This window comes from Anopheles ziemanni, chromosome 2, assembly GCF_943734765.1.
Source record: "Anopheles ziemanni chromosome 2, idAnoZiCoDA_A2_x.2, whole genome shotgun sequence".
NCBI lineage: Eukaryota > Metazoa > Arthropoda > Insecta > Diptera > Culicidae > Anopheles > Anopheles ziemanni.
In genome coordinates this window covers 67,409,347-67,427,147 of record NC_080705.1, presented here as the reverse complement: position 1 = coordinate 67,427,147, position 17,801 = coordinate 67,409,347, and the positions used below count along the sequence as shown (strand labels likewise).

The 17,801-nt window shown below is 46.9% G+C and overlaps 2 protein-coding genes across 2 annotated transcripts in view; one reads left to right on the top strand and one right to left on the bottom strand.

Moving 5' to 3' along the window:
* Window positions 1–17,801, bottom strand: part of LOC131281307 (mediator of RNA polymerase II transcription subunit 1) — a 45,676-nt gene that overhangs the window by 6,736 nt on the left and 21,139 nt on the right. The window contains exons 2-4 of the mRNA XM_058310585.1: window positions 15,596–15,657; window positions 12,760–14,182; window positions 9,745–11,136 (exon numbers count right to left, since the gene is read on the bottom strand). Coding sequence (XP_058166568.1) covers window positions 9,745–11,136; window positions 12,760–14,040 — 2,673 coding nt within the window. The 5' untranslated portion in view covers window positions 14,041–14,182; window positions 15,596–15,657. The remainder of the gene's footprint in view (window positions 1–9,744; window positions 11,137–12,759; window positions 14,183–15,595; window positions 15,658–17,801) is intronic.
* Window positions 2,542–3,940, top strand: LOC131282600 (replication factor C subunit 5). Its single transcript, XM_058312106.1, has 4 exons — window positions 2,542–2,711; window positions 2,795–3,245; window positions 3,326–3,540; window positions 3,610–3,940. Exons 1-4 carry the CDS (start codon window positions 2,615–2,617, stop codon window positions 3,828–3,830), a joined length of 984 nt encoding a protein of 327 aa, XP_058168089.1. The 5' UTR covers window positions 2,542–2,614; the 3' UTR covers window positions 3,831–3,940.

Sequence of the window (17,801 nt, the reverse complement as noted above, 5' to 3'; positions counted from 1 at the left end):
ATTGTCGGGAAAAAAAAACAACCAAGAGAACCAATAAGGTGTAGGCCTCCTTGACATGAAAAGATCGATAAAAATCCATTTAACCCCTTAACAGTACTGCCATGTCGAGAAAATTACTCAAAAAATTGTCACGCTATTTTTCTACATTTTTGTATAATTTTCACAAAAAAAATAAAAAATAATATGTTCATACAACTTTAAAGATTTCATTGATTAAATGATGATCAGTTTGCTGTATGTGTTATTTGTGATTGTGATCAGCAATAATTTGCCAATAATAAGCACAAATGTGGTTCAACTGCATCGATTAATTTCAAATAAGGGAATAAAAAATTTCGAAATAAACGCAGCGTAACAAAAGTAGAAACATAACGTGTGACAAAAAACTGTCCGAAGCTCGGGCAAAACTGTGAAGCGGTTATAAAAGAGGAATAAACAAGAGTGAAGCTCTTTTATACTACTAAAAAAAAGCAATAAAAGAAAACATTACACAGAAATGCTAAACATGTGCTACTTTTTTTATGCATTTAGAGTTTTAAAAGTGACATAAAAAATTCCAATCAATCAAACGTTCTTCACGCGCAAAAATATGAAAATAAGACCCGCAATATTTTTTGTCAAGTGGCCACTTCACTTGTTTTTGCAGAGTTGCTCAAGCATCTTTTCACCAGTTTGGATTATCATCTCTCTCCTCCCCCCCTCGGCGCACCCCCTCAGGACAGGAAGGGAACCCAGCCAAACAAGCCCCCACGTTGTAATGTGACTTCCGCATCATCGGCATCCTTTTTCATGCAGCATACGCTGGAAGATCGGTGCGCGGAGCTTAAATAAACTTTACTGCCAGCAAATGTAAGCAGCCAGAAAAGGAAGAGAAAGAAGGAGAAAAATGGTGCCATGAATTGAATACAACGTCTCATCCCACGTCCGCATTATTGTGGTCACAAACGGAACACGGATGACGATATCGTGTTATGGCGGTGTGGCTGCGCTCGAGCCTGTGGACCACTTAGGAAAATTGTTTGGCTACCAAGCGATAATCCAAACCCGCGGCAGCATCGTAGCTGGTGGAGAAGTGCCCGAGGGGGGCTACTGATCGGGGCCATTGAGCAGTATGGATTAGTCAGGAGTTTACGGTAAAAGCGGAAGGTAAGCTTGCAGGCTCGAAAGCTGGCCATATTTTGTGTGACAAGGGCCGGATACAAATCGGATGCTGGGAAGGGACCCTCAATGAAAGTCACAGTACAGACCTTTGAGATGGTCGGAAAAATTTAATAATGTCCTTGCGTCCTTAGCAGCACTGCGCTAGACACTCCAGTGGTAATAAACTAGACTTCCAATGGCAAGGAAATAAAATTGGATGCACACCTTCGGCATGCCCAAACGGAACGGTCTCTATTGAATAAATGAATATTCGATTAAACGGTGGCGCGACTTCCGGCAAAGGCGCAGTCATACTACTCGACTGAAACCGAAGACTAAAGCTGCAAACAAAAGTATAAAAATGCTAGCCTCACCATAAAGAACGTGCCATCAATTGGATCACGTAATTGGAAGAATTTATGGTTGACTTTCTTTCCACACGATCCACCGTAAGTGTGCTCGCAGTTTCCGCATGCTGGCAAAAACAAAAGCCCGAGCAAAAGTTGTCGAAAAGTTGTGAGCAAAAGTGTTGATCATTCAGCACCAGACCGGCAAATGGTGCACCCAAGCGAAACGTTCCTCATCCGACGGTCGCGCCCAACCGTCGGACTTCAAGTCAACGGGGCAACACAGCTCAGGGAGGCTCCATGCTAACCACGGGGGAGAAGCCCCAATGCTGAGTGCTGCTCTGTGCTGAATATTTTATCGCCGTTTTTCTCCGCAAGAAGCATGACAGCACAAACGAACGAGGAGTGAACGGCTTAAACAAAAAATCCATGCCAATTCTACCACTCAAGAATCGCTTCGTTTATCATTCTAGCGATGGCGAATAATTAATCTTTGCTCTCAACTTTGCAAGTGTAATGGATACGCTTTTCATGGAAGTAGAAATTGTGTTAACATTTCACGAACACGCATCGGAGTCCGTAGGGCAAGTATGTGCTTTCATGATTAAAATCGACCGAAAGCTAAATCCCTCTCGTTTTTTTCGATGTACTGTATAAACTTAGTGACACTAATTTAAAAATTAGTCTTAAATTACAATTCAAAATATCAATTTTGAAAAAAATGATTTTCCAGAAAACCCCAAGTCGAAAACTAACGGTAAATGTAACACAAGAAATATATATTTTTTACTTTCACAAATTGATAGCAAGCAGCCTTTTTTTAAATATCAAAAAATTTGTTCCTAATTAATCAAATCGTATACAAATTAAAAACCTAAATTAAAAAAAAAGATAAAATTTTCAAACACAAACCAACGGTCGAAACCATACTTGCCCGCCAAGGGTTAACGCGTCTCAGCATAGGAGTATAAACGAAGCACTCTTCAACTGACAACCATGTTGCCGCCAAAACAAGCTGCCTCCATTGACGTTTCAGTCATTTGTGTGCGGTTCGTGCAGGCGGATGTGTTTTGTTTGTTGTTCGAAGTAGATTTTCCTTTTTCCGTGTGAAAATCTTGTGTAAAACCATGGAATCCAATGTTAAATCGAATCTCCCATGGGTGGAAAAGTATCGCCCAGCAACACTGACCGATTTGATCTCACACGAAGAAATCATTAGCACCAGTACGTGAGAATGGAGCGTATGCACAGCCTTTTCCATGGTATCACCACCGAGTAACCTTTGCTGTTTTCTACTCCAACAACAGTAAACAAATTCATCCAGGAGGAGCAGCTGCCCCATTTGCTGTTCTACGGGCCACCGGGGACGGGTAAGACCAGTACTATTTTGGCATGCGCCCGGCAGCTGTACAAGCCGCAATCGTTCGGTTCGATGGTGCTCGAGCTGAACGCTTCCGATGACCGCGGTATCAACATCGTGCGTGGCCAAATTCTCGACTTTGCCTCGACGAGGACTATCTTCAAGGGTGGCTACAAGCTGATCATCCTAGATGAAGCGGACGCCATGACGAATGACGCACAGAACGCGCTCAGGCGCATCATCGAGAAGTACACGGAGAACGTGCGGTTCTGCATCATTTGCAACTACCTCAGTAAAATCATTCCGGCCATCCAGTCGCGCTGCACCCGGTTCCGTTTTGCACCGTTATCGCCGGATCAGATTTTGCCCCGGCTAGAGCACGTCATCGAGGCGGAAAGGTAAGAGCGACGGACGTGTGTCAATTCGTTCCCCTTAAATTCGTTTAGTTCTATTTCGGCCATCGATTTGCTCGTTTCAGCATCGAAGTGACTGAGGATGGCAAAAAAGCGCTTATGACGCTGGCGGGGGGCGACATGCGAAAAGTACTGAATGTGCTCCAAAGCACCTGGATGGCGTATAAGAATGTTACGGAAGAGAACGTGTACAACTGCGTCGGCCATCCTTTGAAGCAAGACATCAATGACATCATCTTCTGGCTGCTGAATGAAGAATCTTTCAAGACCTGTTATGAAAGTAAGGTCATCTTCAAAGGCAGGCAAAAGCAGATGATATCACTAATGTTTTTTTCATCTGCCTTTCCAGAAATTCAAAACCTCAAATCTCAAAAAGGACTCGCCCTCGAGGACATACTAACCGAGATCCATTTGGTGGTCAATCGGTTGGAAATTCCACCCCGAATCACCTCCCAGCTGCTGATCAACCTGGCGTCCATCGAAGAACGGCTGGCCGATGGGTGCGTGGAAAAACCTCAAATAACCGCCCTCATTGCCGCCTTCAGCAAGGTTCGCACGTTGGTGGTTTAGCGGCGCAACGCGATACCCTCTAAAATACAAAAGTATTTACGTTTAAGATTAAAAATATAACATTGGTTATTATGTTCGTCACTTGAATAAAGACTCGTTGCGGAATACACCTCCACGGAATATTGATTTTCAACTGTGTGTCTACGCCACACACTGGTAGAACCGGTTTCGAAACGTTCGCTGAACTTCGTCACCTTCGTCCGTGTTACGTGATATTGCGTTTGCCGGCTGTTAGCGCGATGAGACTTGAAGGCATGGGTGTAAACGAGTGGTTGAACAAAAAAAACCCTGCATAACTCATTAAAGTTTAGGAAAGTTCCAGCTTTCTGGATTTTAGTAAAACCCGTGACATTTAAATTGAACTCCCGATGAAAAGTTAATTATAAATCGTAATTGTAAACATCGACAAACTTCCATAAGAAGGAGAATTCTTATATCTTATGCAATATTCCAACGAAAGGAAAAGGTAAGACATATTTCAACCATTCTTTCCATCGTCTTTCATCTACTTCATTGTTCAATTCTTTCCGTCCACGCCAATTCGAAGGCGTTGAATGGAATCCAAGATCTATCCACAGCCTCCGCAAGCATGCAACATTCAGTGAAATACTAGGTCATGGAGTTCCCCGAGTGTTCTGCATTCACGAGCACATTCATTGTAGCCATTCCTTCGTTGCCCCCTCCCCACCCTGTCCTCCACCGTTGCAAATACCAAAAGGTCCATTCTACTGCGCTTCGCTGGCACCGGAATCTTAAATCACGCCCAAACAACCATTCCCATTCTCGGAAAACTTCGTCCCTTAGGGGAGAAGAACAAGAGCACATTTTGAAGCATTGTGCCAGAGAGCGTTACCGTACCGCCTTCCCGGGCGGATCCGGAAAGGGAAAGGGTATAATGAATGTCCTGTGTGAATTCACTTTGGAAAACTGGACCCTCGACTCGCGGCGGTCCATATTTAATGTTTGAGTTTTTGGGTCCTCTTTTGTTTGTGACCTTTCCTGAAAGCGCTCGCTTTCCGACGATGAACTTTACATCGGTGATCTTTTCCCAATACGATCCTGTCGGGAGAATTTAATTGAAACGTATTTAATTCGAGGTTTCCAAACGGGAATAAGTCGACATAAATTTCTATTACGATAGTAATTGAAGCAAGAAGAGCGGGAAATAAATTATGACTATATTTTCGTACAAAAACTTGACAGTTTAATAGAAGGTTTTATGTGTGTAAATTCACTGAAACGGTATGTTATTTCAATTTGTTTTCAATACATCCGCATGTTTGCAGCTACAGTATCCTTTCTAACAAGATATCCGCATTCATTATGGATAAAATCCGGTCTGAAGCTGAGCTCTTCTCACCATTCGTACCGGTTGCTTTCATTCCGCTAAAAAAAACTGAATACCCCTCGCTCGTGCAACCGTGCAAACACGACTTTACAGAGCGCAGAGTTACACATCATTACGTTCGTTGGATGGCAAAAACGCGCGCCGGATTAATTTACACGACCGACCCACTCCACGGTGCGTTTGAAGAATGATCCGCCCGTTCTGTGCTGCTACGGTTTTGTCTTTTGGCCACGTTCTAGGGCAGCGAGTCGGGCTCCCGGACGGAACGACTTCTGAGTCATGCATAATCACACACATTTCTCGAGTGAACCCCGGAGAGAGGGCATAGAAAAAAAAAGCGCTGAAAGAAATGCCGGAAAAAGAAGTATCCGTGTTATTTTCCTCTTCCACTAGACCACCGACCCTTGACAGGTCAAGTGGGAAGGAGAATGTTGGAAGGAAAGGACTTGGCGTGTCGGCAACGAAGCCTGCCCGACATTATTGCTCCCCATGCTGTGGCGTGTGCTTGAGCTGAGAGGAACAATATGTATGCATGCAGCATTCTAAAGTGGCAGAAAACAGTGGCCCGACATATTTCACGAATAATTAAATGAATAGTAAGTAGTGCTGAGCGGAGTGATTCGGATTTGTCGGCACGGTTAAATTTAGCATAACATCGAGGATTGAATTCATTTTTGACATACCACCGAGCAGGCATGAGAAAAAGGGTAATCGATTGGCTACCGCAGCCAAATGCCGAGCGAAACTGGCAGATGATGTTATATCAGCAAATCGATTTTGGTGACCGAATGGGTTGACGTATTTGTTTTGCCATTCCCATATGTCTCGCGAACTCGCGTGGCATCCGGCATAAAACAACTTTCGTTCGACCCATGGGGAGGCGTCCGTTGATATGAAAATTGATTCTAGGTCAGTGACAAGCTATTTTTAATCAACATGGAAAGTGTGTGGGTGCCAATCGCAAATGAAGGCGCGATTTCTGCATCGTAACTTTCAATGTCACGCGGTTTATCTATCGGTTTGTTTGTGGGGGAGGAATGTCTGGATGGCACACTGGCAACATACAACCGTGGGACTTTTCCCGGCGGAATACTAGCTAGGCTTTACTTGACAACAAGTCGCCATGGCAGGTACGGAATAACAGCCGAACTGAGGCGCAAATTTAGCAAACGAAATTAATTGACTGATAACTGGAATCTCGGTATCATCTACCTCATATTCAAAAAGGGAGACAAGTTAGACTGGGGTTACTACAGGGGTATTACTCGAAACTATCAGAGGGGATTCCGAAGAGCGAGATCAACCACTGACGAGATATTCATTATGCGGCCAGGTCCTGGCGAAGATGGTAGAGTTCCAACATAATACTTTCCATTTCATTCATAGACTTTAATGCTGCATACAATAGCAAAAATAATGGGGTGAAACTGTTTCAACCGATGAGCTCTTTTTTGGAATCCCGGCAATATTAATCTGACTTGTAAATATGACCATGACTAACGTTACTTGCCAGGTGAAGATGGATGGAAAAGTCTCAGGTTCCTTTGCAAGGGACTGCGCCAAGGGGATGGGCTTTCCTGCATACTCTTCAACCTAGCGCTAGAGAGGGCCATCCGAGACTCGGAGGTGGAAACTTCGTGGACCATCTTCTATAAGTCAATCCACGCATACGCTGATGATATTGATATTATTGGTAGAAGACTCTCCTATGTAGCAGAAGCATACCAAAGGATCGAGCAAGCGTCGAATAACCTCGGACAGTAGATTAACGAAGATAATGGTGGAACCCTCAGCGGCTATGTCACAATTTTAGAAAACATAGGCGGGCGTGACGTACAAGTAGGTGATCGCCCTTTTGAAATCGTTCAAATTTGTGTTATCTGGAGTCAAAGGTCTGCACCGACAACAACATTGAAGATGAAATTCGCGCAAGATTGCTGCAATCCAACCGTCCATATTACAGTCTGAGAAAACTATTCCACTCACCATACCTGTCAATACAGTTGAAGCTGGGATTGGGAGACCCCACTGTCGTCCAGCGAAATAAGAGTCGCCAGGCTTCGGTGTGCTGGTCATGTCATGAAAATGACACCAGACGAACCAGCCATTGGAGTCCTTTTAGACAGAAGAGACATAGCAACTTAAAAATTGAGGTGGAAGAATTACGGAATTGGACTAGTTTGGCGAGCGACCGAGAGCAATTTCGAATGGGGCTTCGTCGGGCCAAGACCGCTAAGCCTCATAAGTAAGTAATTAACTACACTTAGAGCAGCAATAGCAAACAATAAGGTGGAACTTTTGCTGTGATATTATAAGTTACAGTTACATTTCAGGGGTCCGCGATAGCCGAGCGGTAGTGCCGGTTAAAAAAACGGCTCATGAGCGCCGGGGCTCACCACCTCGACGGCGTGGGTTCGAATCCCAACCGAGACCGGACCCTCCCCTGTATGAGAGGACTGACTATCCACGTACAACAGGGAAACAAGTCTCGTAAGCCCTTAACAGGCAGGCATGACCAAGAGGTCTTTACGCCAAGAAGAAGAATTATAAGTTACAATTGAACCTACAGCAAATTCCTGGAACCATTTGTAGGTTGAGGAAGATTCCTAAGAAAACAAGCAACTCAGGTTATAATTGAATCTAATTTAAGCACATGCACGTTCTCATGCCCGTTGCCATTAAGGAGCAGTATATCGAGCTTCGAATTGCAACAACAAACTGAAAGACATTCACGCGCTGACGTATTAACTACTCCCAATTCATACAAAATACAACGATAACATTAACCACCTCTAACAACCCTATTTATTTGATCATCTTGCAGGTAACGAGTTCCTCGAGCCAGCAAAAACATCAAATATGCCCTAGATAACCCACTTTATCGGTGCATGACCGTAGTGTAGCTTCTTCCGAAGGGAAGAGAACTCCTTTAAAAAACAAATGCCTCAATTCAAGCCGCAGACCCCAATCCGGGCGATGGGCAAATATTTGCCAAACGCGAAACAACCGCTCCACAACCGGAATGTAGCAGTTTACATTAGTGCGATCCTGTATAACGCCCCGATGACGGGCGGTGTGTGTTTGGGACAAGACCGTTCCTACCTACCGTACGGTAAACGAACCACCACTTTCGCCCCACCGGTCTCCGGTGTTTCCCCGGCGAGCGAATCTAATCTAACGACCTTCGCGTGGCGATGGTCCGCACAAACCTTTGCATCAGTTGTGCTAACGAAGCGGTGGTAATGATTGCAGGTAGAGTTTATGATGATGGAACGGGGGGAGGGGCGGTATGTGTGTTTTATCCCGCCGAGAGAGCCCGGCTAATCCGAATGTGAATTCGTAACGTTCCGGGATTAGAGGATCAACGGCACCGATGAGCGCCGTTTCTTTACGACCGATGGTTCCAAGCGGTGGTCGTAAACGATGGTTCTAAGCGACAGAACAGTCAAGGCGGAAGATGTTTGCCCGGGGAGGCAGCATTTTACTGCTGGCCCCGTGCCATTTCATCATCATCTTACCAGGAAGGTGTGTGGCGTGTGATTGCTCGCTATCGAAGCCGGTGACACCGCTGCATCGTACGTTCTTTACGTTCCCCGTCTGCTATGGAAAAGTTCATTAATTTGGAATCGCTTTGGTGCAGCCGTTCGGTAAGTTCAAGAAAAATCCAATAACCTCTTGGGATCGGCGAGGGCGAAATTGCTTCGGGCATCGTGCACTCGGACGCAATCAAACTGTCCACGTCGTAATCAAACGTCGGAAGGCTGTCGACACGGGGGAGTTTCTTCCAGCGAGAGGCAGCGTCATCTACTGCGCGTTGTCCCCTGATTTCAATGAACCTTAGCAATGCAACCGTCGTTTGGAAGACTTCCTGCTCCGACCGTTAATGGTCGGTGGCCGGGTCGCGAGTTTCAGACCCCCTGCATGCGCCGATACCGGTTTGGCGGGCCACACTCTGGGTGGGAGGAGGGGGACTGACTGACAGACAACAGTTATCTCTCGTTTCTCGCTCGCTCGCTCATGGGCTGCATTTTTCTACACGCTCCACTCATGGACCACGAAGGGGGCCTGTTGTGGAGTTGTGGGATGGTGGGAGGACTAAGTGCAGCTTTGGATCCGTGCGGAGGAAGTTCGATGGCATACAACGGTACACGCTAGAGGCCATCTGTCATTCAACACCGTCGCGCCGGTACAGATTGTATCACTGGTGAAGCTATAGGAGGCCAAAACGGTGCGAACGTTGTGCCAGGGCATGGAGGAAAGCATTACCAGAAACAAGAGTCGTGTTGGTGTAACATCTCGTGGTATTTTCCCGATAAGCGCGTGGAAAGGTTGTGGATAATTCCAGGCGGAACATACCAGTTTTTAATCGCCTAAGGTGTATATCCCCAAGTATGTAGTTTTAATTGCGGGGAACCTCTAAATCTTTGGGAAGTTTTCGCATGTGTTACCTTTAAAAGAATTTACGACATGAGTTTAGTGTATGTCTGTCTCAAATGAGCGTATAACACTCTGGTTCCCGACATTATGCTAGAAAGAGTTGGAAACCCCTAGGGAGCGATTACTCACCTCGGTGCAAAACGAACAAGCACACTGCGTGATGCGGGTCAGATTCTCGGCACTGTACTCGCCAAGGCACAGTTTGCAGGTGAACTTAACGGTCGGCGTTAAGGCCGTCGTCGTCGTTGCCGTGGTCGTCGATGGTCCGGTGGTGATCGGCGATACCGGTATTAGAAGCGTAGGACTAGGAAGCAGTAGGGCGGCTTTCGACGCAGGAGATGCAGGCCCGTTGTTTGGAGTCGTGGGCGACGGCGACGGGGACGAGGAAGACGACGATGACGACGACGACGGCGTGGACGATGAGCAGGGCGATGACGCGGCCGACGATGAGCTGGACGAGGAGCAACTGGTGGTCGTAAGCCGAAGCAGGTTACCGACGTGCTTTCGCTTGGATCCACTTCCACCGCCGCCACTGCTTCCGGTTGGGTCGTGTGCTTTTTTCGGCTTGGCTGGCAGCCCCTCCGGATCGGGTGGTGTGTCGCTCGGACCGGACACGGACACGAACGCACCGTTCGACGCGTTCAGTGAGTAGCGTGAGCCGGCCGCGGCCAGCGACAGAAGACTAGAGCAGCGGGAGCAGGTCGCAACCGAGGCGCAGTTACGCAGCCGGTTCAGCGGGCGAATGGGTTCCAGCGTTTGCGAGGCGGAGGACGAGGAGGAACCTGTCAGTGCGAGCACGGTTTCACACTTCCGCATGCCACCGGAAGCGCCACCATTTCCACCACCACCACTACCACAGGAGCCACGACCACTGGGTCCGCATCGTGCGCCGGACGACGACACCTGACTAGTGTCCAGCAGCAGCGGGGTCGTCTTGGGTGAGGCCAGGCTCGCACAGCTCACGTCCCGCTTCAGCAGCGGCACCACCGACCACAGCTTCTGGTGCACCGACGACAGCGAGGTGGTCGAGATGTTCAGCCGGCTGCGCGTGATCTCGGCCAGGTTGTGCTCGGACGGGCTTTTGCTGATCTTGATCTCGGGCGACGGCAGCAGCAGTGACGGGGCCGGAGGAGGAGGTGGTGCCGCCGGTGGTGGCGGTTCCTTGGATGGCCGCCGACCGACGAGGTTCTTGAGAAATGCTTCGAAGCGCCGCTTGCGAGGAACCGGTCCCCCGCTCAGGACGGAACCGGCGTGCGGGCTGCTCTCCGCGTTACCACCATCCACCACCCCGCCGGCAGCGCTGCCACTCGTGGGCACCATCGGGGACGAGTGGATCCAGCTCGCCGGACCGCTCCGGCGGGACCCCGCCCCGGCCGTGCCCACGAGTGAGGTGGGTCGGGAGGCGCGCGACGGGACGATCTGCGGCGAGTGCTGCTCCAGCAGGGACACGGACTCATGTGTCCCATTCGCGAGGTGGTGATTCCTGAGTCCAGCCAGATTGTGAATGATTGAGGCAAAGTTCTGTTTGAAGAGAAAAATACATATTGCTATAAGAGAAGTAGGTCGAGAACATTTGTGTTTATGGTTTAACATTCAAGATTCAAGTTGCAGCCAAATTGTCTAACGAGACCGGGAACACCTATGGACTAAGCTAGACGAGAATTCCTTCAAAATAGTTCAATCATAAGGTAGAGACTAGAGTGAAAAAATGTAGATTCAGATCAATGTATCTGACTGACTCTTGGCATCTAATGGATTAGTTTGATTATGTTTACGAAACATTTTTAAGACACACCCCTAGATGAAACGTTTTGCTTTCTTATGTTAAAATAACATAAAATACCCTTTCAATTTGGTGCTAACTTTGGAGTTTGCGCCCCCTTCCCTTTATAACAATATGCAATTTGCTACTTTACAACATCACTATCATCAATATCCTGTCGGAGTTTATCGATTAGATACCAAGGTTTCTAGTTACTATACCCTGATATGTTTAACGGTGCTCTATTGAGATTTATCCATTATTTTTCAAAGTTTAAGGATACACTCTACTTGTTTAAGCTTGCAAAATCAACTGAAAACCCCTGGAAACTAATGTTTAACATATTTACCGAATGCATAAAATCGCGTAATTACATGAAGATGGTTAAACAAATGCTTGTATAGTTCGGTATCGTAGCGTTAAGTAATCATCCCTGGTTATTTCCTCATGATACCTAACGGAGGTCTTGGGGGAGGCGCTGTCAAATGTATCTGAATATTTTGACACAAAAATTAGAAACAATTTGTTCAAATTTACTGCAAGAATTCATTACGCACCCAGTATATACCTTAAATAAGATGCCATAAAACACACATGCAGTTGAAGTTGTTTATGCAAACTCAATTTTAATGTGTTAATTAAAGTTACGTCAAATCAAGCTGATAACATGGTGCCAACTTGAAGTTTTAAAATGTTCGTAGGATGACGACGAAAATAACGCACATTCCACTTTTGAAAACCTTCCTGAAACTCTACCCTTGGCTACTTTCGCTAAATTAGAGCTTGCTATATTGTCCCTTGCCTTCTTCTACACCCACCTACCCGTCGTGCATGACCTATTTCAGGTCCGAACACTCAACTGTATAGCTAGCTTTCCTGATAGATTTCCCGATGAGATGAATTTCGGCAGTGGCATAAACTTCTGCTGACACCATCGATGCGGCAGAAGTAATTCGTTTGACATGTGACCCTAATCTCGGCACCCGGAATGTGTCTTGCACTTCGCCTCTTCTGACACCAGAAGTTGGAATGGGTTGGTTCACACTAGCCTCTTCGGCGGTGCAATTTAGTCCTTCTCGGAACGATTAAAAACCCTCGTCAAGGGTTTTCACTTCTGGCACAGAAGAAGTGCTGCTGGCTATGCTTGGGATCTTCGGTGAAACATGATTAAATATGAGGGAAAACTTGCCAAAACAAGAACGACACGTGCCACAAGCACTTGATTGTCACACCTCGGTGAGAGGTGACGTTGAAAAGTTGGTCCCAATTTCATCACATCTCGAAAAGAGAATTGCCAACGTAACCCGGCGGTCCCTGGTACTACTACTGATACGATATATTTTACAATATTTCTGCTCCAGAGCCGTCCGATGGTTTCTTACCTTTCCTAAATCCCCTTCTCCTCTTTCTCCTCCTCCTCCACCAACTGGATCCTCCTCGAGAATATCGTATCCCGGTGCGTTCCAGGAGTGACGAAACCGGCTTCCGTTCGACGAATCACCAACTCCTCCTCCACTTCTCCGGCGGTGTCCCAAGCCGTCCCCTTCAGGCACCTCCACCGCCGTTCTTCCCCCGATAGGCCACTGTAGGCTACGTCTCTTCACTTCCACGTTCACCTTTTCCGCCCGTACAGTCGACGTCCAATCCCCTAAGCGCACCCTCCGACGCAGTACCACCTTCGACACTGGCTCTTCAGGGAGCGGGAGCGAGGCACGATCGTCACACTTCTTCCTGGTGAACACCAGGGCCGTGTCCTTCTTGCGCAGCGTTATCGTTGGCGCACGGCCATCCCCTGCCTCACTACCGCCGCCACCGGCCAACAGTGGACAGGTTTCGTCCACCTGATCGAGCTGGTTCACTATCACACCACCTTTGCGCACCGACAACACCGGGTGCTCCTCACCGCACTCACCCCCCGCTCCGTCGTCGTCGTTTTCGTCGGATTCACTCAACGGTAGCTCCCCGCTGGTGGAACCGGGCGCACCAACACACCTGCTAACGACACTAGCGCCACCCTTCTGGTTCGGTGTCCTTTCACGCACACTGATTTCAACCCGCTTGAAAGCTGGCGCCGGCTGCTTGGCCGGCTGCTCGACGATCCGGGTGTAGTTTGCTCCACCGCCCGCACTGGCAGCGACCACCGACGAGAACCGGCTCAGATTGCTACCATCACTCGAGACGCGCTTCAGCTTAATGAACTTGTTCACCGACGTGAACGTGTCGCACAACGAATGCCGACTGTTAGCACTACCGTAGGAGGCACTGTTATTTGCACTTTGAGCGCCACACACCCCTACTAAACCACCACCACCACCACTACCACCGTTCGTCGGGGGGCCGATGACGCCGGAATACTCCTCCACTGTCACGTCGTCCGCCGGCGGCTGCGACCGTCTCTCGGACGTTTCGCTACGCTTCAGGCTCAGATTCTTCACCAGAATCTCGCTCAGATCGCACGACAGCGTCTTCAGCGACGTGGTCCGGTTCGCCTCGGCCAGAAACTCTTTCCGGCGCAGCAAGCGACCACCACCAGCACCAACGTTGTCGCCGGGCGAATCAACACTCCGAAGGGAGGCCGCCGCGGGCACACTGGAACGGAACGCGACGGACGGTACCACCGACGGTGGAGTGGCCACTGCGGCTGCGATCGCGGTCGATGTCATCGCTGACGGGGCACTCTTTTACGGGGGCGGACACACTCGCGATGACCGGAACTTCTTCAGCTACGTGTTGATCTTCGTCATCGGCGATCACGACAAAGTACTGCAAGGTGGGACACAACGGTTCTCTTGGCGACCGGTTAGCCTACATGGATGTAAAAAAATGTATTTTAGAAACTTTATAATAGTTTTGCGTTTGATTTATTATGTTTTTTGTTTTCAGTTGTAGCGTTAGCGGCGATCATAGTAAATATTGTTATTGCACATACGAAACCTAAAGCATACTTTTGGCAAATTTGGAGCAAAGTTTTTCAAATCTCCCACATTCTGTGGTATTCTGTTTACTAAATTGGTATATAGCTTTATTTCAATTGTAGATATTTCACTAAATTAATTAGAAACAGATTACTAAACACATTAGAATGAGTATAAAATGAGTTTAAAAAGCTACACTGCTTAACATGATGCATTTCAATTTGTAATTTCACGATTTTCAATGAATGTATTGGTAAATTAGCTAGCTTTCGATCGTGTTTTGGTTGAAACCTGCAAAATGTGCTTAAACAAATACGAAAATCGATAGTAAAACATAGCCCTAAAGACATACACTGTTTTCAGGGCCAATTCGTCGTCATCAAGCTGCTCTTTGTTGGTAGTAGGCAGTGAATTGCACGCGCAAGGTTTTTGTTTGGCATCGTTAGGAACCAGTTTGGGCTTATTAAGTTTAACTTTGCCATTATCGGTAGCAACATTGGCGCGACGAGAAAATGTCGCGTTGTTGTCGCGTCAATGTTGTTACCGATAATGGCAAAGTTAAACTTAACAAACCCAAAGTGCTTCCTAACGAAACCAAACAAAAACCGTGCGCGTGCAATTGACTGCCTACTACCAACAAAGAGCAGCTTGATGCCGACGAATTGGCCCTGAAAACAGTGTAACTTGCGACCTAACTTAAACCTTTTTAATCGAAAAAATTCGGATTGTCAGATTAGAACTAATGAATTGTTTGGTTCTTGCCATAAAATATTTTTGTAGTTTTTACCGGTCTTTATAGGAATTTTAAAAAACAATAAAAAATGACTTGAATCTATCGAGAAAAAAGATAGATTATCTCTCGCATCCCGACATTGCTCGCATAAAATGACATAACTTATGCTTTTAAAAGCTTCATTTATAATTTTTTCCTTTCATCAAAATCACGATTTTTCCACCAACGGTTTTAATTTATAAAAATTCGCTAATTCGGTTTTACAGCGACAAGACACTAATTAAATGGACTTTCATCGATTTATCTAACCGAGAGCGAACTAATTTTCCAATATTTTCGTTCAGAATCACGCAAACCAATGTGGTGTTATAGCAACTGCACATAGTGAACGCATTTAATGAAGCGTGTTGTAAAATTAGATTGCAGTTAAGTTTCAACCCGATTTGAATGATTCATAAATAAATAATTAACCGTTGTTTCTAATCCACCTACGAATTACCACCCGATTGACCTGTGGAACGTGTAGTTTTCTTCGAGGTTTACTCATGCGTAACGATTTCCCAAACTTACCATCTTGAACAGGTGCATACGTACGAGTGCAAACTAACCGTATCCTCACTCCGTACAACGTTCTGTGGGAAAAGGAAGAGAAGAACATGATAACGCGTTAGTAGGGTTGAAATTAGCAAGCTACTTCTCTGTAAAGCATCCCGAACCAAGGGTGGACAAACTTTCCACCGTCGTCGACCAATTTCCATTATCACAGCCAGTGGGACAAACTTCCGAGAAACCTATCTACCAAGATGCAAATATCACTCCGGAGAACATCGGTCTCCTTCGGGATGGCCTGTGTTTACAGAGCAGTTTGTAATATGCTAAGTATCATCCCCATCCCCGGTCGTTTTCGTCGAGAGAGGGGGGACAGAGTAAACAGGCCATAAATTGCATCCTACCATGGTGTGCAAGTCACAGGAAGATACAACTAACGAGATCGTCGCAAAAAGGATCGCTCTGTTTCCGTGTTACGAGCGGAAACCTTCCGCTATCAGATGATCCCACCGAGTGGAGCCAACGGAAAAGGAGTACCCATTACATCTTTATTACGATATGTTCATGTGTGTTTGTGTGTATATATGTGTGTGTGTGTGTTTGGCGTTATCCACAGATGTGTTCCGGATGTTCTAGATCTCAGCCGTTTCACACTGCGGAAGTGAACGCACCGGAGCCGTTCCCCCGGTGACAGGTTGAGGTCGAGCACTGGGTTGTGTTTATCTACCACTTAAAGAGCGTCAACAAGACGGCCACCCCACCCTCGCACCGTACACTTCCCTCTTCACCGCTAGCTTCAACAAACCGAAAAGAACATAGATCGAACGGGATCGAGTGTAGTTTTAATTGAATCCGATTTGGAATCCCATCTGAGCACACAGAACCTGGTCGAAGTATAACGAAAAATAACTCAAAACACGAAACACCCCCGTCAGCGGGGAAACTTAATCGAAACATGTTGACAGACAGTGAAAGAGAGGGAGAGAAAGGAGGTTAAAGAAGCAGTCGAGCAATGGGCGAACGAGAAACATTATTTTTAGTGCACGCTCCTCGCGACGGAATGGCCTCCACCTTCGGGTGACCGTTTTGTTAGCGCTCCGTTAGAAGAAGCAAACGGCGTTCAATATCACGGCCGAGGTCAGCCCGTAATTTATCTGTGTCGCTCTGCGACAATCGCACATGATGGTTTGTATTTACTGCAGCAGCAACAGCAGCAGTGGACAGCAACGGAAGCTGCTAAGCGAATGTCGCTAGGGACATTAGCACAAGCGAAGCACGAGGGGCACAGCTTAATTAGGCTGTGTACACGCGTCTCACGGAACGCTTGTCCCTTTTGGCGATGATTAGAAAAGAAAAAAAGAGAAAAGACAAATTATCACCTTGCTAAAACACGCCCTGAAGTGGAAGTAATTGAGTTGAAGGAAAAAGGTAGTAAAAATTCACAACACTTACTACCAGGTTTCAAACTTTAGCTGTATTATCGAAAAATACAGCTTCATTCTAAGAAAGTAAAGACGAACTGTGTTTCAGAAACCAGAAATTATCGGCAAAAGAGGGAAAAAGTTTAATATCAAAAACATCGTTAGCCAAAAAAGATGTATCCCAACTCCGTATTGTTTGCTACCGAACGTGAACGATTGCCGCTAGCTGATGAGCCATTATTTGCACTGTTTAGATTCCACACTTTGTTGATAATGCGTCTTTCGCTAACAATGTGGAGCCAACCTCCACAAACAAGAGATTGGAAAGCATTCCCCGAGACGATGCTACAATAATCAAAACGCCAGGCCAACGGAAGAAGCTGGCGACACAGAGGCAAAGCGCTGGCTGGTAAACAAATAAAAGCGCATCCTCTGCCCGATAAGAAAAGTGCACATGCCACCCACGCGGGCACAGGGAAAACCTTGAGACACCCGCTGGCGGCGTCCTCCTCGCACCAAACAAACCAACATCGACTGTTTGGTGGCTCCCAACATGCACGACAACAACACGGACACGAGAAGCTTCCGTGCGCACTGCTGGAGAAAAGCGCCATTCACCGGGGACAAAACGGATCGTGCTGTGTATCTTCATGCCCTGCCCACCCCCACACCGTAGATAATTGACCACCGTCGGGGGGCCCGTGAGGGTAGCGGGAAACCTTCGGTTCTGGAGTGGAAAGCAATCAGCAAACCTCTCCAAGTCGCGCCATCGATCGGGTCAAATATTGACGCGAGCCGGAATTGAT